General features: G+C 42.7%; 1 protein-coding gene across 1 annotated transcript in view; it reads left to right on the forward strand.

Annotated features, from left to right (window-relative positions):
- Positions 1–22,836, forward strand: part of epha4l (eph receptor A4, like) — a 55,071-nt gene that overhangs the window by 24,379 nt on the left and 7,856 nt on the right. Inside the window, exons 4-15 of the mRNA XM_041994951.1 lie at positions 1,332–1,487; positions 7,753–8,088; positions 13,017–13,141; positions 13,239–13,398; positions 14,627–14,738; positions 17,795–17,853; positions 18,295–18,408; positions 18,796–18,981; positions 21,475–21,536; positions 21,814–22,023; positions 22,105–22,254; positions 22,386–22,582. Of these exons, the coding sequence (XP_041850885.1) occupies positions 1,332–1,487; positions 7,753–8,088; positions 13,017–13,141; positions 13,239–13,398; positions 14,627–14,738; positions 17,795–17,853; positions 18,295–18,408; positions 18,796–18,981; positions 21,475–21,536; positions 21,814–22,023; positions 22,105–22,254; positions 22,386–22,582 (1,867 nt within the window). The remainder of the gene's footprint in view (positions 1–1,331; positions 1,488–7,752; positions 8,089–13,016; positions 13,142–13,238; positions 13,399–14,626; positions 14,739–17,794; positions 17,854–18,294; positions 18,409–18,795; positions 18,982–21,474; positions 21,537–21,813; positions 22,024–22,104; positions 22,255–22,385; positions 22,583–22,836) is intronic.

Below are 22,836 nucleotides of genomic sequence, written 5' to 3' on the forward strand. Positions count from 1 at the left end.
TCTGACAGATTTATGACTGTGAAACCTTTCAAATGAACTTCAAAGACCGGATCAGTGTGTGTGTGCAACACCTTCAGACTTACAAAACATGTATTGAATGTAGCCATCTATCTTCATTGGGCCTTTGAAAAATCATAATCAAACAGAGCTGAGACACACACACTTTCTCTCTGATAAACACCAATCAGCCGTCCCACCCAACACATGGCCGCCTCATTGACTGACGGCTTATTTGGTCCAATCGGTGTTGCGGCTGTGTGTTGCGCACCTCTCAGAGAATCGGTCTTTTGTCTTCCTCCTCTGGTTCAGCGCTCAGAGGTGAAATCCAACCCTGCTCGGCTTCCTCGGCCTTTCTACACGGAGGAGAAACTCCTTGAAAGACGAGCCCTCCAATCAAACTGTCGCTCAACAGAAAGGAGAGGACTGTCTCCAAAAGCAAGAAGTGTTACTTAGGTTTCAGACTCAGGTGTCTGTGTGTGCTGGTTATGTGTGTTTGAGTAACAGAAATCCTGGTGTGCCAAGTGTGGTGGCATTTGTTCATTAAATGCTCTGAAATGCCCACGACTCTGGTTTCATTGCAGCTCCAAGTCTCACAAAAGCTGAGCTCAAGTTTGTGAGAAAAACAGCAGGAAGTTATTTGAGACGCTGTTTGTTTTTTGTCAGAGAAAATATCGCCATCTCCCATTCTCTGTTTGTTCCTCATATTATTACAGTTTTACATTAAAGATGGAAGATGAAGAGAGAGAGAGATAAGGAGATGTGGAATCCTCTCATTTTCCTGTTAGCATTCAGTCAGAGCTTCATCTCCTTCACTTGGAAAAACAAGACGTCCAAGTTGCTGCTGTGACTACATCTCTCTTCACATATTCCACCAAATGAAGTTAATTTATGCTTCGCCACAGTAAAGATGAGGCTAAAACAGTGTTTTGGTCCTTTTGGGACACATTTAATGACTTGTCTTTTTTAGGGTTCCAGCAGTTATTCAGACAAAGTTAATTTATCCTGGAATATCCAGAATATTTAGGATATTTCAGGATATGCAGTGATATCCAAAATTTGTGGTGTTAATCTGATGTAATGTAATTCTGTTGATTATTTAATTTCCTCCAGTGAATGTTGCAGGGTGGATATGATGTTTTCTTACTGCATAACTTCTGCTCTTTGTTTATTTTGTGCAGTGTCCTTGTGTGGTTTGAATGGCGCTTTTATAAAATGCATTTTTTTTATTTTTATTTTTTATTATTGTTAAAGGAATAACCTGCTGATGTTGATGCAGATGCACATCATATCTGACCCAAACCCCTTTTCTCTTTGTCTTTATTACTTTTCAGCCTGTAAAATTGGATACTACCGCGCTCTGGCCACTGATGGCTCCTGCTCCAAATGTCCGCTCAACAGTTACTCCGTCAGGGAGGGCTCCACCTCCTGTGCCTGCGATAAGGGATACTTCCGCTCTGAAACAGACCCAGCTTCCATGCCCTGCACCCGTAAGTACCCCCACTTATAACACAGTCGCACGAGTGGTTAAACTATCACCAAACTATGACTCTGCAAACGCATTAAACATCAACCTGATTTAACTCTGAGTGCTTCTGAATGATCAGTCATGGTGACACGATGGAGTTAATCAAGGTATAAATTTACTTCTGCATACCATATAAAAAATGTTTATCATACCAATGTTTGGTATGCTTTCTTTTTAGCACAACATCAGCTATTTGATGTGGTTATCAGCTATTTTTCCACTTTAACCAACTTTGATAATATTTTGGGTCAAACTGAATTACTATTTATTACAATAAAATCTATATACAACATTTTCTATAAAAAACATGTATATTTTCAGGCCTTTTTTTTATCATCTCTGCTGTAGCCCTTCAAAACAATTTACAAATTTCTACAGAAACTGCAGAAAATATTTTTATTATCAGAGTACCACATAATGCCAAAGAGGTAAGAGGTAAAATTAAGATATAAATACACTTTATACAAATATATTATACTGTATTTGTGATGATGTGGTTAAGTTGGTAAAGATCTGGAGTCCATCCTCCTCCCATCCCCTCTCTGGGTCGTCTCTGTGTAAGGTCCAGTTTCCTCATCACTGTATATGTGCATGATAATAATATAGAAAAAAAGAGACTGTTCAGGTTATCGTTCATATAGACATGATGGGCTGTGAAGAAAATGTGAGAACTAAAATTCTTACAAAAGAAAATCTTATGAATAATTCACAACAGGCAAAAGAAACATATAGAAACGTACATATAAAATATAGAATTAAAAATGAAGATCAGGAAAATCAGTGTATCATCTGTTTGAAATTAATATGATAGTTCACTTATTCATAATTTGATAAAAGACAAAACAAAAGGCTTTACCATCTCTGTATTTATTCATTTATCCTTGATCCTCTGTAGGTTACACACAAAGCTAAATATAGATCATTTTATGCATATAAAACAAGTTTACAATGAAGCAGTGCACAAAAGTTAGAAATATTCATAAGTTCGTCTTACTTCTCATCACAGGCGATGAGAAGGGTCAGTCACCTCCTCATCCTCAGCACCTCTCGCCTCCTTTGATGATTCAGATGAAACAAAATCACCCTCTTCATCTTCATCTCCATAAAACAACTCAAAGGCTTGATGGAGGTTCATTTCTGCCTTTTTCTCTTCCCAAACACTCCGGCAGTTGATTTCCGGTTCGGTGATTTTGGTGCTACCAAACTGACGAAAATATCCAAAGAAGAATAGAATAGAAATATGATGTCATTGTACAGACATACAACAAAATGAGGGGCAACTCCATGATTGTGTGTAGCACGTAAAATTACTAACGTTCTCAGTCACACGTTTCTCACATTTAGTGCAGACCTTAAAGATAAATATAAAAAACATAGATAAATATATAAATAGATTATTCATTCATTTATTATCTGTACCGCTTTGTCCATCACGGGTCGCGGGTAAGCTGGAGCCTATCCCAGCATTTTTAACAGGTGAGGGGCAGGGTACACCCTGGACAGGTCACCAGTCCATCGCAGGGCCAACACAGACTGGGACAAACAACCATTCACACACGCACCACCACACCACACACACGCTTCCGGCCACAACACCCTGAGCATTCCCAATCTCATCTGAATAGATTAATACATAAGAAATATATACATTACACACAGATGCAGTATAATGCAGAGAACTGATTTCACTTGTCGATATATGTTATTGCACGTAGTGTCCAGTTATTGCACCTGGGTGTTTATTGCTAACACTCTAAGGAAAGACACTGTTAATCGTCCTCGAGGTGCAGGCTCTGATCCACCTGCAACACCTGGCCATCCCATCACATCCTACTTTCATGCTAGGATAAACACATCTGTACATTTCAGTTTAAACGATTATGTTTCTGTTTCTTTCTGCATCAAACAAAACTGTGAGAGTTTCAAATCTGCACTTTTGTTATATGTTGTTATTCCAGAGTTGGTATTTATATTTAATTATATTTATCATATTTTTGCATTTTATATATTTTAATTGCCATTTAAGAAATGTAAATAATCTTATATTATTCTGTAGTTTAATTATTTAATAGTTTTAAAAAGCTGTATTTTTGTTTTGCAGCTGTTGAGTTACATTTATATTTCATATTGTCCTTGCAATAAAGATATTTATGCATTCTTAAACAATCATGATTTTCCTAAGGGACTGAAATTATCAATATTTATTGATGAAAAAGTACTATAAACTAATGGTATTATTCTGACAGTATTGACATTCCCACTTAAGAGTGAAGTTGACAGCAGCGCATGAGATGACCTAGTTTTTTACGTACCGGCGGGTTGAGAGCAGCGTGCGGTTTGATCACAGCAGCTCGGTCCTCTAAGGGTTAAACACAGTAATTCACTGAAGTGAAAGAAGCTGTTTCGTCCCTGAGTCAGCCTCTGATGGATCTTATTCCTCCACTTCCAACTTCTGACCCACTTTTCTTCCACATTTTAGACACTTCTCTCTCCAAGTCTTGGAACAGGGAACAATGATGTTCACAGGAAAACGACGCAACTATTTTCAGTTCTACTCTTATGACAGAACTTTATGTGTGAGTGACTCAGAGTTTGACAACCAGAACATCTGTGAAGTTTCTTCACTTGTATTCGACTGGTTATTCTGTCAGTTTCCTGTGGATTGATCACTCAGACAACCCTTCCACCCTCCATCACCACCATCACATGATCTCCCTGTAGGACTCAGTTATCAACATCACAAACAGTCTAATGTTGGAAATTTTCAGAATCCAGAATATTTGGATCAGGAAATGCAGCAGGAGTGATGGTTTGTGGTTATTGGACTGATTTTGTCCATAGTTTTTCCCATCAAGGTGTGTCTGCAAAAAACTTCCACTTAACTTTGACTTTAAAATACCAAATTATCCAATTTGACTCGGAAATGTGTCAGTTCATAACCTCATAACATAGTTTTTATTGTCAACATTTTCTGTGTAAACACCCTGTTTTTTCATCAGAGCAGTTAAACATGATTTATACCTGGTTTTACGTCTGGTTCATGTTTGCTGCTGCAGGAGGCTATGTTAGCATGACTCCTCCTCCTGGACTTCCTGCCACTGGAGCATGAAGAGAAAAATAGAGCCGTTCAGAAGTCGGTTCTGATTCCTGAAGAAAAACATCAGTTGCGCTGTTTTAAATCTGACTTTACTGTCTGATATCCTCTCAGCTGAGGAGGTAGGTCACTAAATTAGGGAGAAGTCCTCTTACAGCATCACTTTCTGACTGTTATTGGACGAGCTGGGAGGTCGTCCTCCTTGTCTTGTTAGTCAGAGCAGAGTTTCATGATGTCTGCAGCAGCAGCAGCTGTCGGAGCTCATTAATGCTCTGATTTTACAGGCGGCTTCAGCAGCTTCAGCTCCTCCGCTGCATCGGAGCATCAGACCAACCTTTGACCCAACTCGTCAGCCGCTCAACATTTGATCTTTGAACTCTCACCTCGTCTGTCGACTGCTGTTTTCCTTCCCTACACTTTTTTCCCCTTTCTGTTAGAGCTCTGTAATTACAGCTGTCAGTCACTCAGAGTCCATCGGCATTTTGTTTTCTTTGCTTTCCTCCCCAAACTCACTCACAGTCACGAACAGAACAGATGAATTAAATTAAAAAAAAAAGAAAAAGCTTAAATTCATCTCCTAGTTTACATCCCAGAAGGTCAGACAGGTTGGGAATGGGCCAGCATCCCTAGTAATTGGAGAGCATGTGCGTGTGTGTGTGTGTGTCTGTGTGTGTGTTATTGAAAAGGCTTTCTCCTGGTCTGAGCTGGTTTTGTAGTGATACAGGATGAAGATTAAAACTGGATGTTGTTTGTCTGTCCTGCTGGATCGGACCTGCTCAAACCTTTTCTTCTCTGATCTTTGATTTAACCTGATGGTGATGAGGTAGAACCAGAATAAAAAACCGGTTCAGTTGTTTTGTTCCGGATGTTTTGATCAACCTGCCTGAGGCTGAGCGTGATGAAGAAGTCACATGACTCAAAGAGATGGGAAGGAATTTTTTCTTTGTTTCTTTTTATTTGTAAATTCGGATTTAAGTTAAATAAATAATTCAGACCCTTTCACATCTATTGTTGCAAATTTCCTACAAACCACTTCTGGCCTTTTTAAAGAATTTTATCTTGTTAATTTATGAATGATTTATTCATTTAATATTTGTGTTTTTATTTTAAATAATTCATTATTTATTTACTTATTTATATTTATTGCCATTCATTTGATATTTTATTTATTATTATTATTATTATTTTTAAAGGGTCAGTCTTTCATTTTTCCTCCTTTCCTTATTTTTTACTCTGTTTTCTGTTTTTATATAATTGTAAATAAATGTGGGGTAAAGTTGCTGAGTGAATAGTATTATTCATGTTAAGGACATGAAAAAATGTGTGAGCACACACACACACACGGTTGCTATGCTGTGTTCTGTGTTCCTCTCTGCTTTGGGCTGAACCTTGATGTGTTTCTCAGATTTTTCCTCAGTTTGCTTAGCGGTGGTTTTGTGGAGGCAGAGGAGGGACAGCGTGTAGAGTGAACACACAGCTCTGAGGACTCGAGGGGGAAATGAAACCGACCCAAGCTGGTTCGTAATAGCAGGGTTGACTCTCGGGACAGTTTAGCCAGCTCTGGAACTCGGACCCGTGCAACACCTGGCAAACAATTACTGATGAAGACAGGCAGAGGAAGAAGGAGAGGAGGAGGAGGAGGCACATGGAAGCAAAGAAGGAAACAAGGCTGAGAGCAAATTTCAAAGCTATAAATGAGTGAAAAAGGAGAAGAAGGAAAAATAATCAGCAGGAGAAACTTTCTGGAAGTTTCCTCCAGATTCCTCAGTTCGAGGCTGTGACTTCCTCCCAGGATTAATTACCAGCTGTCAGTCATAGCCAGCAGCTCTCCCACGCTCCTTTGCTCCCAGTGGTGCATTCTGGGAGAGCGACAGGTACAGCGAAGGGTGTGTGTGTGTATATTTGTGTGTGTGTGTCTGTGTGGAATGCTGGAATGTGTTTAAGACTATACAGCCTTCAGGTTTGATGGTGCTGTTGCTGTTTGTCATAGCAACAAACAAAACAGTCTCTGTTATTACTCAGAAACTCTGTCAGATCTGTGTGTGTTTGTGTGTGTATGTGTGTGTGTGATCACCTCACAGACTCCTTCATTTTGAGCATCGGTGTGATCTTTGAGCTTGTAAACACAGGTGTGTGTTGCTTCCTTCAGTTAGAAACGTAATCCAGATTCATCCAGTGATTTTCTGAAGGAGAAACTGATGCTGATGTCGACCCTGAAGGTTTAAAAACAGCATCCATCCATCTCAGAGGCGTTGTCCTCTCCTCCGTCCATCCATCCATCCATCCATCCACAACTGCTCCTTCCAGCCATCTCTGCTGCTTATTCTTATTCTTTTGCTTATTCACCACAGTCTGCACATCAAATTGGTTCAGTTCACACACACTCTTATCATAAGGATGTATGTAACCGGGTGAAACAGTACTCTTCCTCCTCCTCATGCAGACTGCCCCCTCCTCTTCCTCCAGTCTCCCTGTGAAATCACTCATTGCCACTCTGCTCCTCCAAAAATAACACTGATAATGAATTTCCGTTGTGAAATGATTCGTCCAGCTTTCATATTTCACCCTGCATCGATCCCCCAGCCCACTTCATTAGTCAAAGAGAGACGAGACAAACTGAGGAGATGGAGAAAGGCAGAGTTAATTACAGCTGCAGAAACACATTATTTACAGCAGAGCTGACACGTGAACATGCTCTGGAGTTTATCACCAACCATGCTGCTCACATAGAAAACTGTGAGCATGCAGGTTTTACATCATCCGAATTAGACTTAAGTCTCCATGTCCTGGCCTATAACGTTTAGCTGTTTGAAGCTCTGACACTCTGCCTCTTTCCAGTTGATTGATGTAAACGGGACGATTAGATTGCAGTTAACATTCTGGATAAACTGAGATTAAACTGGATCCTCCTCAGCTGTAATACACAGGACAATAAAAAGTAATCCAAGAAACCTCAACTCCCATTAAAGTGATTACCCACAAAATTTCACGTTTCCATCTTTCATATGTCATCTTTCAGAATGACCGGAAGCAAGAGGGGGCTGTTTTCCGCTGTAGGATCCTCCATCTTTTTGTGGAGAATCCTGGGAAACAGGAAGAATGAGGTGTAACTTTTTCTTTCTCCTCATTACAGGTCCTCCGTCTGCACCTGCCCACCTCATCTCCAACGTTAACGAGACCTCCGTAAACCTGGAGTGGAGCCCACCTCGGAGCTCAGGGGGGCGCCAGGACCTGACCTACAATGTTGTGTGTAAACGCTGCGGGCCTGACGGCCGGCGCTGTCAGCCTTGCGGTAACGGCATCCACTTCAGCCCCCAGCAGCTGAGCCTGAAGGGAACGAGGGTGTCCATCAACGAGCTGCAGGCCCACACCAACTACACCTTTGAGGTGTGGGCGGTTAATGGGGTGTCATCTCAGAGTCCAGGGCCGGACCAGGCCGTGTCTGTGACCGTCACCACCAACCAGGCCGGTAAGCAAACAGAACTGGATTCATTGTGACCCGACTGCACTGTGTTTGTCTTTAGAGCTTCTTTTAAAGCATCACCAGAAACAGAACCTGGTCTGCATATTATACGGTACCAACAAGGATAAAAGGTGATCCCTTTACTGGTTCCAGGCCGCTTCCTGTTCTGACATCTGTCATTAAAAACTGATGGATGCATTGATTTATTGACACGACCCACTTTATAATAATAAATGAAAAATAAATGTTTAAATTTACATGGAATATTTAGATTAGAAAACAAATAAATAAATAGATGGATGGCTAGATAAACGAGTAAATAAATAGATGGATGGATAGATAGATAGATAGATAGATAGATAGATAGATAGATAGATAGATAGATAGATAGATAGACAGACAGACAGACAGACAGATAGACAGACAGACAGACGGTGGTTTTTCCTCCTACAGTTAAATCCAGACCTTCATGGCTTGTCTGTGTGTGAAAGTGTGTGTTGCTGCAGTGCAGGTATGTGTGTGTGTGTTAGCTTCTGTTTTCAGTTTGTTGATCTTTTTAGGTCAGTGTGTGAATTTGAACAGTCCGGATAAAGACTGTGGAGAACGATGACGTCTCAGCACTTAGAAATGAATTTCTGTCATTTTTGACTGCAGTTTTACATAATTAGCGAGTCGGCTGAAATAAGAGGCACAGAGATATATTTAGCTGTGAAGGTAATGAATGAGATGAGTTATATTGATCTGTGGAGGCTTCATTACAGATGCTGCTGAATGGTGAGTGTTAGTGTGTGTGTGAGTAAGTATGCTTGCAGAAAACACCAGTAAACACAGCTGAAGAGGAGCTCAGGGTGCGTTCAAAGCCTCCCGTTGATTCGCCGTTTAGCCGCTTTGTAACCTGTTGTTGTGTAAATGGATTTTATGACCCTGGTCCTCTTCTCTTTCTCACCCGGTCATTACCTCCGTCCTCTTTATGGCTCTGCTCCTGGGTGGGAATTGTTTATCACTTCCAACTCTGGGAAAAGGGAAATTCTTGAATAGGGCTCAGACTGGCGATCTGAAGACGCGGCGGTTTGATTTATCGGCCGGGCCGTAGAAGATGAAGATGGATAGATGAGCTGCCTGTGGGGGAGCAGACGGCCATGTGTGGGAGCTGGAACGGAGCGTGTTCTGGAGTCCAGGCCAATCGGCGTCAGTGTGTCAGCACGGTCACACACATGTAAAACTCATGGAATCATACACTCACACACACACACACAGAGGAGACGTGCTGACCTGAAGCTGTGAGATATGGATGATGTTGCCTTTGGCTCATCACTCGTGCATGTTTCTCAACTATTCGCCAGAATCGGTTATACGAAGCAACAGCTGAAAGTGTGTGTGTGTGTAACTGCACGTTAAAGTTTACACACTAACTTACTTTTGTCTGCCTCCACTTGTGCGGCCTGTTTTCATTGGTGCGTGCACTTACGTGTGTGTGTTGAAGTGAATGGCTGCAGACTGATTGGATTTCTTCCTGCTAATGCTTCTTTGGAGCTTTGGAAGCTCTGGTTTCAGCTGCTGTTAATCCAGCCAGTCATCCGTCCCTCTCTCTCCTCATCCAGACTCTGTGGATTTTATTATGAGAGATTTATCAGGATTTATTCGGACTGTGATAAAGGCACCAGAACCGCAGCCTTTGCAAGAAAGTTGAGGAGAAGTGACGTGGGCGGGTTGCAGACGGGGTGAAGAAGACCAGAGGAAAAAGAAGTAGTTGCAGTGAAGAAAGGATTCGAGTAGACTTAAATGAAGATGATTGTGTGTGAATGTGTGTGCGTGAGGTCAGGATGCATGTGTCGCCACGAACAGCACAGGAGTTGTAAATCAGCCGTGGTGTGACCCTTTCACCCGGGGAAGGGGGAGGTGTCCAGGCTTTGAACTGACCCCTGGCTGTAAATGGATGTTTTCTCCCACTTGTGAGTCTGTGTGTGTGTGTGTGTGTGTGGTGTGTGTGCATGTGTGAAAAAACAGACATGTTTATGTCTTCATCCAAAATACTTGGCAGACATGGGTGACTAAAAGTGAATTAGTGCATAAGGGAGTGTGTGCATGTGTGTGAGTTTCCATCTCCACAAGCGTACATGTGGAAACGTGTTTCTGGGAGGTGGATGCAGGGTGGGGTTTTGAGGGGTGGACCTTGTAGAAGCCGGTTTCTGGACTCTGGAAAAACGGCTCCCTCCTCGACCATTTATGCTCGGCTGACTCAGATCCAATCTGGCAGCCACATGTGCACCCGGGCCCTCGTCTTTAATGTGGAACTGTAATCTAGCACGTATTGGTGCGCACGCTCACGACAACCACAGACTCCAAAACAGCACAAACACTTTGAGATGAACAAGCTTACAAAGACAAACTGATTCACTCAGCAAACAGACAAAGCCTCCCAGCTGTCTGCAAACAGCTGAACATCCTGCAGTCCTCATTCCAAAACTGGACTCCTTGCTGGGATTCATCCAGTCTGATGGGGGTGGTGTCAGATAATGGGACTGGGTGGATTTTTATATTTCTGAGCGTAAAGCTGATATGTTTATGTGTGTTTCTAAAGAACTTTTAATATGTATTTATTGAAAACTTTTCTTTGGTTTCATACGATGTCCACTTTTTCCTGCTGCCGCTTTCTTTGCATCAGTAAAATCTTGGTCAAGTGCAGATAATTATTTACACTTTTTTTTTTTTTTGCTAAGGTACATAGTTTAAGGTAGTTAGTATTTGATAGCTGAAATAACAGCATTCAGACCCTCCCAAAACACTTGTGTGTGATGTGCTTCCCTATTTCCACAGCACTGAGCTTGAGCTCACTTAATAATTGGTGTAATGAATGTCTTTACCCAAACTTTCACATTCTGATGTTAGTTGTTGTGTTCTGAATTTAACACATAACTGAACTATTCAGTCAAAATATCAGTCTTTTATTTCCCATTTTTCTTTTATTTATTTGATTGATGTTTTTCTCTTGAGATTTTATACGATAATGAAGTTTACGTAAATTGTAAACCTTGTATGTTTAAGTACACAGTCAAGCAAGCCAGACGATGTGAGGGAACTTTGCATTTCTTTTGGAAAGTAATTTGCGGATATTGGACAAAAAAAGTTTTTTCAAATTATATTGATCTTTTAATTTGTATTAAATCATCAAAATTCCATCTTTGATTATAGTTCACGTTCCCGTCTTAACCTTCTTCTTTAGACTAGGATTTCTTCTGTTTTTTTTTTTACTTTCATTGTGATTATGATCATGATGATTGTGTTCATTTTTTAATTTTCCAATTTCTTTGGTGCCCCCCTCTTCAGCACTGGGTGCCCTCTGGCTGATTGGGTTTTTTTTTGGTTTGGTTTTCAGGCTTTTGTAGTAGTAAAAGTGAACCCTGATCGATGACTTCTTTGTGTCTGACTCTGTCTTGTAATGATCCTGCGAGGGAAACCACCCAGAAAATCACTCATCTTCATATTAGTAGAGGGAAAAATAAAAAGCACAGCACGATCAGCAGAACATGATTACATTGCCATATCTGTCATCTTTGGAGGAAAGATGGATGTGCGGATTACCATTGGGGAATGACCCCTCAGGTGTTTCCTTTCTGAACTGGAGCGCTCTCAGTCAGCCCCAAGAGGGCCTTTAAATTGGCTCTCTCTTCTGGCCAAGATTGATTGGGGGGGGGGGGGATACAAATGGCTGCCGCCTAATTGTTTAACGGAGACGCAACACATTAGGCCAGCAGGATGACACAACCTCGGGTTAATCCATTTACCACGAGATGTCTGCAATCCCATCCCTCTCCATCTCCATCTTGACTCCCAGCAGACACAAACCCTCCAGCCCTCTGTCCCTCCTGCCGTCTCTTCAGCCCACTGAAACTCAATCCACAGCTAGTGCTTGAATTCAAGGCCTGTTTGAACTCAATCCCGGACTAAAAGCAGGGGTTTGTTAGTGTTCACTCGAAGGTTAGGTTCCCTGGAGTCCCCAGTCAAACTGATGAGAATGTATATAATGTCATAGATAATCCAATCATAACCCGTGGACCGAGAGACCCTCATTAATCATCCCACTGTAATTTTTTAAAAGGCAGATGGTCTGAAACGAATAGGGTTACAGTAATCACAGAGGAGCAGAGGTCAGAGTTTCAAGACCCCAGAGAAACTGAGTTGAAAGTTACCTGAATGCTGCTGGAAATTAGCTTCTTCTCATCCCACTGCCTTCTTCTGTCTAACACCAGGAATGTGTATGACCCAGTTTTAGTGGCACCCTCCCTGAAGACAGAGGTTTGATTTGTGTCGTTATCAGTGCTTTAACCTTCACGTGTTAAAGGCGTGTGAACACAGACATCGCTGCTGCTTGAAATATGGCCTCATTATCAGCTGCAGCAGCGCAAGCTCCAGATAAGATCACACACTTGAGCTTTAATCAAAACCAACTGATTTGCTTTGTTTAAGAAAAAAAACTACAAAGGTGTACAGCTTATTTCAGTCATTTGTTGATTTTGCAGCGATGCGCTTTTCCTCAGGGTGACCTGGGAATAAATGAAGTTAGTGTAAGTAGCCTCGGTGCTGGTGTCAGAGCGGGTTGGCTTTATTGATGTTGGCCATTAGATCAGAAACAGATTACCGTCGCCCGCCTTGTGGCCCTGCAGCTCTGTAACACACCTGATTTTGAACGGAAGCCAAGGCAGATATAAATGGATATGATGGTCTGGTGGTCCGGGCTGCTGTTTGACTCCCAGGCTGAAAACAACATGAGGGACTGTGACAAAGCAGCAGTTAAACCCTTTTCCTTTCTTCCTCTTCTTCTTCTTTCCTTCTGTGTTGCTTTGTCCATTTATGTACAGCACTTTGTTCAGTTGCTGGTTGTTTTAAATGGCTCTATAAATAAATTGAATTGAGTTCTGTCTTTTGTTCTTCAGCTCCCTCTCCAGTGACTTCCATCCAGGCCAAAGACATCACAAGACACACCATCTCACTGGCCTGGCAGCCTCCAGACAGAGCCAACGGGGTCATTCTGGAGTATGAGGTCAAGTACTACGAGAAGGTGAGGGGAGGAGGGAAAGTACTTTCTAAAGATAAAATACTTAGGGAAGAAAATTTTCAAATCAATCTTAAAATAATTTCTGTTTCTGTTTCCTCAGGACCAGAATGAACGGAGCTACCGTATCATTAAAACATCATCCAGAAACACAGCGATTAAAGGCCTCACCCCTCTCACCTCCTACGTATTCCACGTGCGCGCCCGCACTGCCGCCGGCTATGGTGAATTCAGCGGCCCGTTTGAGTTCATGACCAACTCAGGTGAGTCTGACCGGCTCTGTTCTTGAAACTGTAGAGACAGGAGCTGAAATGAGCTGCTTCCACTGGGAGATAAATCCCACTGTGTTCAGTCCCAGTTCATGTTCCAGCTCAGTTTATGGCAACATTTACAATTTCAGCGTGACAATAATGACTTTATTTATAATTCTAGAGGAGATCCAACAAAAATGTCCAAAAAAACCAGACCTTTAGTTTGGTTTCCACCAGGGGTTCCAGCTCAGGACTGGACGAGACAGTTTGGTGTGATTTGTTACAGTAAACCCTGATCTCTGTTGCATTTCCACAGCTAACCATAGTAGTACCTAGTAGGTGGGGGGTATAAGCATGGTAGCAACAGATGTGTCAACGACATAATAGCATGACATCATAGCGGCGGGATGACTAACCTTTAATAATGACAAAGAAGAACTTGACACGGAAACAAAGGAAGAGAATGGTGGACATCAAGAAGTTTGTGTCTTTCTTCTTGGCATGTAGCTTTAAGCAACAAAAAATCCACTGTATATTTAAACGTGTTTATGTTACCAAGTCGCACAGGAAGTGACGAAGTGACCAGTCAGTGGACAGCAGTGTTTAGCTCCATGCTTTAGGTTCTAATTGTTAAGAGTGAGACCCAGATGGAAGGGTTTTAAAAAGGTAGGATGGCTCAGATGTTCTGGCACTCTTACAGTTTTGGTCTTACAGTGGAAATGGAAAACAATGCGTATCCATCTCGCTCCAAGCAGGACCCCCTGGTGGAAATGGGACTTCTGAGGTTACCAATCTGTCAGAAAATAGAAAAATATAAAGACAAGGAAGAAGAGTTTAAACCATCTGGTCATCCCTTATGTTATCTGCCATTTTTCTGTTCTCTATCATTTTGATGTTTGACCTTCCTGAACAGATCCTCCACTATTGCTCTTCCTTCGGTTTCTCCTTTTTCCTGCTCAAGTTAATTTTTCCTGATCAGTACCAGAGGTGTAGTGTGCCGTATGATCACAGAACATGACTGATCGGTTGGTTTCAGTTCTATGAAAGTTGAGGTGAATTTATTTAGACATCCCACCGATCAGAGCTCATTTTAACTGTGAAATTTCTCAACATTTACATGTTTCTAGTAAGATTAAAGGACCATGAGTTAACGAATGCTGACAGAAGTGTGTGTGGACACAGTGGGCTTGACTTGTTGTCCCTTTTCCTTCTCTCTCTACTCCCTTTTCATCCACCTCAGTCCCAGCTCCCATCATCGGTGATGGTGCCAACTCTACCGTGTTGCTGGTGTCGGTGGTGGGCAGTGTAGTCCTCCTCATCATCCTCATCAGCGCTTTCGTCATCAGCCGAAGGTGAGTGTCATCTCTGTCATTTCTCTTCCATCCCTTCTGCTTTCTGTCTTTCCCTCTTCCCTCCCACATGAGAGATGTCTTCCTCAGTGAAGCTGTCACTCAAACACACACACACACACACACACACACACACACACACACACACACACACACACACACACACACACACACACACACACACACACAGAGTCAGACAGCTCATACAGCTCGCTCACGTCCAATGAGTGAGGACTCGCCACACCGGAGACATGATTGACAGCTCCAACAGCTGAAGAGATGCAATCAGAGACTCTCACTCCCTGTCCTCTGCATCCTCCCTGCTCGCTGTCTTCCTCATCCTGCCTCAGTAATCCCACCTGTGAGTTATTTCCTTCCGCTGCACCTTGCTGACAGTCTTGATGAAAATGAGAAAGACAGAGGACAAGAAAAAAAGGAAAAGAAAAAGCAACAGGAGGGAAAACGAGATAAGCCAGCAATGAAGAGTGGGATGTGGGGTAAGGAGGGAGTGAGAGGCATCAGGTGGATTTGCAGTGACCCAATCTCAGGGTGTTAACCAGCGAGCAGCACAAAGCTCCATCACACAGATGGGATTACATGCAGATGGAGCTGCCTCACCTCAGGGTGTTAACCACACTCCCCCCTATGTGTTTGTGTGTGTATGTGTGTGTGAGATCATGTGACAACAATTTTTTTACATGTGTGTTTGCAGTGGGGGAGGGGGTTAAAGTATGTGTTAATTGCATTTTGTGTGTCTCTTCATATGGAAACTACATCGTTTGCATGTGTGTACTGGTGAATTATAGGATGTTTAGTGTCTGCGAGTGTGTGTTGTCCATGTGATTGACTCTCTCCAGCCGAGCGGGTGGTTGTCTTGGTCTGTTTTGTATGCATGCGATGGCCGCTGTTATTGTGCTGCTGTGATTGTGGGCAGGGACAGCAATCACGCTGCCGTTTACCATCACTGCACAGCCACAGGGGAGGACAATGTCTCGCACATCTGGTCATTTCCACCACTGACCTACACACTGATATGAGCACAGGTGTTAGGCTGCCTGAGGGATTCAGAGGGATTTAAGAGCATCTTCTTGAGGATTGATTCATAGCTTTTTATTCCTGGTGCCTCCTCTGCTCAATCTCTATGTTATTTCCTCAGTGCCCTTCAGAAAGAAGCCGTGCTGGAACATATCCTACTTGACTTTGAAAGAAAACTTACCAAAGTTACAGTCATTAACAGAAATTTTGATTTAAAGCAGAGGTACTCATTTAACAATATGTCTAATTTCTAAGGAAGTTCAGCAAGTAAATGGTCATGTCATTCACTTTTTAGCAAAAATATTACAATTACAAAAAAATTGGGATGTTGTATAAAATATGAATAAAAACAGAATGTAATTATTTGTAATTCTTCGTTAATTCTCAACAGAAAAATAAAAACATATCAGATGTTGAAACTGAGACATTTTACCATTTTAAGGAAAATATTACCTCATTTTTAATTTGATGGCAGCAACACATTTCTAAAAAAAGTTAGGATAAGAACAGCAAAAAGATGGTATAAATCAAAACAACCGGAGGATCAATTAGGTTAATTAGCAACAATTCAGTGACATAACAATATAAAATGTATAAAAGTGTAAATTTGTGAGGATGTAGAAGATCCCACCATCTACAGCAAGGATCTTAAATCCTGGTCCTCGCGAGCCTGTGTCCTGCATGCTTAAGGGTTGTTGCAGCAGGAAAACTTCTACAACCTGCAGGACAATGACCCTTGAGGACCAGGAATGAGGATCTCTGATCTGCAGTGCATAATATCATCAAAGATTCAGAGGATCAAGATGAAGCTGCATGAGGAATGCTTGTGATTTTTGGGGACTGAAACGAGGGACTGCATTAAAAACGGACATAATCTTTTTCCAACTGAAACATTTGGAGCATCATGAAGGCAAAAATCCAGCAACAAAGGTCCAGGACTGTAGAGCAGCTAGAATCCTGCATCAGACCAGAATGGGACAACACTCCAGCAACTGGTCTCCTCACTTCCCAGACATTTACAGACAGTTGTTAAGGAGATGCTACACGATGCTAAACATCATCCTGGAACTACTTTTTAGAGACATGTTGCTGCATCAGATTCACAATGAGGAAATATTTTCCTTGAAATATTAAAATGTCTCCATTTCAACATCTGTTATTTATGTTCTACTGGGAATAAAAGGTGGGGTGATGAGTTTATGAGATTGTAAGTGGAGGTCTTTCCTGAAATGTTTAATGTGTACAAATATAAAAAGTTGACCATCTTTGGTTCAGAAATTTAGTTGAATCATTAATCTTTAGTTAAATCAATATTTTAGCTATTATAGATAGTTTATGATTTTAAAAAGACATTAATTGAACCAAACTCAGTGCTTCCCCAGTGCCTGCCAAAGTGTCTTTGGGCAAAACATTAAAGCCCAAATTGTTTCTGCTGCACTCATCTGTGTGTGAATGTGTGTGTGTGTGACAGAGAAGAAACAGCCTATAAGACTGAAGTCAAAAAGACCTCTTAATATTGACTCAGTGAGCTTTCAAACTTGTTAGCCATATTAGCTTATCCACCCCATTTCCAGTATTTATGCTAGACTGAGCTAAACAAACTTTGCTTCAGCTGGTTTTCTAAACATACGGTGCCGTTCAGCTCTGCATGAAAACAAATAAGGACATAGGAACTATTGTTGTAAAGCTTTTTATCTTTGACCAAGTATAAACAGGAAAGAGTCCATTAAAAGTACCACAAAATATGCTAGCAACGATTTAGCTTTAAGCTCACACTGGTATTTGTTTGGTAATGGAAGGGTTAAGAAACCTCCTCACTTGGTTTCATGGATTTTCTTTTGTTGGTTTTGGATTTCTGGTTTTAATTTGGGATTGCATTGAGACTTGTGCTCCAAATTGTGATCTTTGTTTCTAAATGGCATGTAGACACCTTGTCTTGTGATCAGAAAATGACAGCTTAAAATTACCTTGTATAGACCTTAAAATGTAAAATGTGATTGACCAACCTGCTTTTTTGCCCCTAGAAGGAGTAAGTACAGCAAAGCCAAGCAGGACTCTGATGAAGAGAAGCACTTAAATCAAGGTAACTCATACTTAATGCTCCATCTACACGTCCTATGATTGAAAAACATTAGTGCTGTCAGGTGTGCTCATGTGCATGCACTCTAAACTGCAAATGAGGTCCATGAAACGCAGAGAAAAACAAACTATTTTGAAGTTAATGTACTTGCCTCCTACCATGTTTCAAACACCTCATTATCAAGTCATCAGTATTGTAATTTCCATGCCACAAGAATTTCAAGTTAATGAGCTCCATCTTCATTGGACTTGGCCACAGTGACATGAGAAGTCAGAGTGTGAAGTATGAAGAGAAGAGAGGAGGAGGATCCAGAGAGGAAGGCGGTGTCGCCTGCAGCATGATGGAAATAAAGAACAGATGGAGAGCAGTTGCCAGAATGAATTAACCTTCTCCCTTCTTTTCTTTTGCTTCCTTCCATCCTTTTTTACATTCTTCTTTCCTCAGGAGTGAGGATCTACGTTGACCCCTTTACATACGAGGACCCAAATCAAGCTGTCCGTGAGTTTGCCAAAGAGATCGACGCCTCCTGTATCAAGATTGAGAAAGTTATTGGCATCGGTGAGGAGTTTCTTTTTTTTTAAAATTAAATCCAAGCAGATATTTGAGTTTATAATAATGCTAATTATCTAACAGTGTATACATCCCAACATTTATTTGTTCTACTTGTATAAAAGTTTTTCAAAAAAACAGAACAAACATGTCAGGATTAGCTAAATACTGTATGTTGTTGGAGAAAAGTCATCCAATGACAAAATAATAAAGCGAAAGAATCAATATCCATTTCCTGCTTTCTCTGGTCCAGTGGATAAGAGAAGGAGGAGGGCAGTAGGGGATTAAGACTTTCTAACCTGCACACACATACAAATACCATTTCGGTTTGATTCATCATCCGTAGATGAGATGCTTCATTGCTCCACATTTTCAATGCAGCACGTGTGTTCTCAGGAGAGTTCGGCGAGGTCTGCAGTGGCCGTCTGAAGATGCCAGGAAAGAGGGAGATCTGCGTGGCCATAAAGACGCTGAAGGCCGGATACACCGACAAGCAGAGGCGGGACTTCCTGTCTGAGGCCAGCATCATGGGCCAGTTTGACCACCCTAACATCATTCACCTGGAGGGTGTGGTCACCAAATGTACGTCCACATGCTGAAACCTTCACACACACCTTGACATGTTTGAAGAAAAGTGAGCTTGGAATAGATGTCCGGACATCCCATCCAGAGTATCCCCAGGTGGCTTTTGTCCAGATGGAAAGAGTCCAGTTTAGGTGGGGGAGGTGGAGTTAGAGATATCTGGGCAGTGGGGGGGGGTCTAATGCGTCCAGGAACAGGCCCTGTAGCACAGCCCCACACTCATTAATCATGGTGTCAGCTGTAAATGTGTTTGGGGTTAGGGAGTGATACCCTATCCCTCCACTATCTGCTGCTGCCTGGTCACAGTACACCAACCAAACCCCCACCCACTCCCTCTGCCCTCGGCACTCTCTCCATACCCTCCTTCACACCTTCATTAAGCTGTGAGAGTATATATATGTGTGTACATGTCAGAATGTGTCTTCAGCTCTGTGCATGTATGAGTGTTAGCATGGCTGATGGCCAGCTCTGGTTAGATGGATGAAGTGACTGAATGTGTCATGACACAGCAGCCCACAACTATCTGTGTTAGATAACGCTGTCTGTATCACTGCTGCACACACACACTCAGTCCAGCCTGAGCTGGAAGTGAACAGGAGCTTATCACTGATCACACCTCTCACTGTGAGTAATGACCTCTTTGACCTCACCGAGACGGACAGATGGACAGGAGGGAGGAAGGAAGAGAAATCAGAGACAAGTCGAGGAAGGTGCAAACAGAGATGCAGACAGGAAGAGACAGGGAGGCATTTAGGAGCTGAAGGAACAACAGAGAGGAAGAGGGGGAGGTGGGACTACTGAAGCAGCTGAAAAGAGACGGAGACTGCGAGCAGCGCATGAAGGAATAGAAGATGAGCTTCACTGCAGCGACATTAGCCGACATGAAAGGATGGCGAGCCACAGCGGGAAGGGCATCAGATAACTCCCACTCCCTCCGCTTGTACTTCTGAGAGCCTGATAGGAGGTTTGGGCAAATGAGTCCTTCACACTTGAGAGTGTCAGTGGAATCTATTAAAAATCCATTATTTGAATTGCATTCTGCTCTCCATTACAATCAAGTTAAAAGGAATTCTCAATTTGGCCTCAGTTTGCTGGCATGTCCAACAGAGCCAATTAAGGCTTATTAATAATGGAGAAACTCCAGATAGGCACTAAACTACATAAATGCACTAAGATCTCTCAGTGAAGACTGCTGGCTGCCATCCGCCCTCTTCTCAGTGTTTCCATCATCTTGGTGTGTAATTAAGATCGACTCTCCATCAGAGCTGGAAATCAGATGTGATATTTTTAAGGGTCCTTATATGAAATGAGATGCTGCTCTTGAAAGCCATATTTTCCAGCATTTTCCCAACGTTCCTTCAATCTTGTCCCCCTGCTGTGTTTTCCCCAAACTCCCCCAGTCTGTTGGCAGGTGATAATCGGCCCTCTGACGCAGCCCCTGCCCAGAGTTCATTGCCAAAGGCGGCAGGACGTATTCAGTAAACAAGGAATTAGCATGCAAATGGGCTGGAGGGAAGAGGGCGGGGCTGGGAAGGCGAGAGTTTAAGGTCGCAGGTCAGACGCTCCTCACACTTGATTGCGAAGCTGTCAATCAGCAGTTGCCCCAGGGCAGAAGCACGCAACAAAGGGAACAAAGATGGCTGACAAAGCGGGCCCCACGCTCTCCCCCAACTTTAGACCAACTTCCTCTTTTTGGGGCATTGCTGGAGTCCCCCGTAATTAATGGACTGCCAATCACACGACGGGCGAGGCGGTGACTCACAGCCTCTTGGCACGATGATAGACCTGCTGTGGAGTGGACTAACTTCTGGACCATCGCTCTGCTCTCTGCTGCTTCAGGAATTCTGCAGCACTTCTCCTCAAAGATCCACCTTAATTGTTCTGCTTCACATGGAACAAAGAAAAATGCTGCAGGAGGAGGAATCTGTGGCAGCATGTGTGGTTTCCATGGCTAGTTAGACACCAGCAAAAACAAACTAACCATCGTTTTAATTTTATTAGTTCCTCTTTTTCTGCTCACGTCCCCCCCTCATCCTTAGAGAAAAATACAGACGGACTCACCAGGGAACGTCCAGCCTCAGCACCGCCTGACCTGCTTCAGATAAAGGAAAGGGCGAGAGAGGACCCATAGAGTGGGAGGAGAGCTGAGAGTGACAGATGTGTTAAATCTGCAGAGAAGACAGACGGCAAAACAGCCAGTCAGATTCTGGGTGTGATGAAACATTTCATATGTGCATAAACAAAAGATGCTGGAAGCGTGTGTGTGTTTGTGTGTGTGTAATGTTTTGTTTTAGTGGCTCAGCCTTTAAATGTGCAGAGAAAGAAAGGAGACGTAAGAACAGCGCTGAGCTAATTAAATAACTGCAGGACAGAGATGGATGGCCTCACACACACACTCTCAGACACACACATTCCCCCCTGCTGTGTAAGAGCTGTGATGTGCATTGTTTACCTCCATAATCACCTGCCTCTCTCTCTTCATGTTTCTTTCAGGTAAGCCGGTGATGATTATCACGGAGTACATGGAAAACGGATCACTGGATGCATTCCTGAGGGTCAGTCATGCGTGTCTGTCTGCACACACACGTTCACCATCTTGTGTTGATGCCATCTCATCTGTGTAATGCCATCCGCTGAAATTACAAGTGTTTCTTGGCAAACAGTAGATCCATATCTTTATCCTCTTTGATTCACTCGGTGTTTGAAAAATGCAATGTCTGAAAATGATGTCAGCAGGTGAATCAGAAAATAATGATCCCGAAAGCTTTGTTTGGATGAGAAAGTCCAGTTGTTTTTGTCTGGAAAAATGACTCAGGAAGTTTTTATCTGCAGAAAAACGATGGTCGCTTCACAGTCATCCAGCTCGTCGGCATCCTACGTGGCATCGCGTCAGGCATGAAGTACCTGTCAGACATGAGCTACGTACACCGCGACCTGGCTGCCCGCAACATCCTGGTCAACAGCAACCTGGTGTGCAAGGTGTCCGACTTCGGCATGTCTCGAGTTCTGGAGGACGACCCTGAGGCTGCATACACCACCAGGGTGAGAGCATGAGTGTGTGTGAAGAAATGTGCGTCACCTCATTTGTCAGCTTTCATTAATCAGTCTGACTTTAAATTACAGGGAGGGAAGATCCCCATCCGCTGGACGGCCCCCGAGGCCATTGCTTACAGGAAGTTTACCTCAGCTAGTGACGTGTGGAGCTATGGCATCGTCATGTGGGAGGTGATGTCATATGGCGAGCGGCCATACTGGGACATGAGTAACCAAGATGTAAGTCTGGGGAATGTGACTTTTAACAGCAGCAGCATCCAATCAGTCTGTAGTTGAGACCATCATGATAAAAGATTTCAGTCCATTTACATCCACACATGCAGTAACTAACAGCAACAATCTATATCAAGGTTATCAAAGCTATTGATGAGGGCTATCGGCTGCCCCCGCCCATGGACTGCCCCGTAGCGCTCCACCAGCTCATGCTGGACTGCTGGCAGCGAGAGAGGGCAGATCGACCAAAGTTCGGACAAATCGTCAACATGCTGGACAAGCTGATCCGGAACCCCAGCACCTTAAAGAGGACTGGAGGGGAGACTGCAGTCAGGTGAGGGCAAAAAGACCGCTTTCAATGAATTAGGATTAAGATGATGTTCAGATTTTTAATGCAGTATCATACATTTACACGCAAACATTATTTATTATACACTATTTAACTGTAGGTTTACCCATCCACCCTACACTATACATTCACTTTATCAGGTCCACAGTGCTAGTACCAGGTTGGACCTATTTTTTCCTTCAGAACTACCTTAATTATTGGTGGCATAGATTCAACAAGGTTTTGGAAACATTCCTGAG

The sequence above is a fragment of the Melanotaenia boesemani genome, chromosome 9, assembly GCF_017639745.1.
Source record: "Melanotaenia boesemani isolate fMelBoe1 chromosome 9, fMelBoe1.pri, whole genome shotgun sequence".
In the NCBI taxonomy this organism is placed as follows: domain Eukaryota; kingdom Metazoa; phylum Chordata; class Actinopteri; order Atheriniformes; family Melanotaeniidae; genus Melanotaenia; species Melanotaenia boesemani.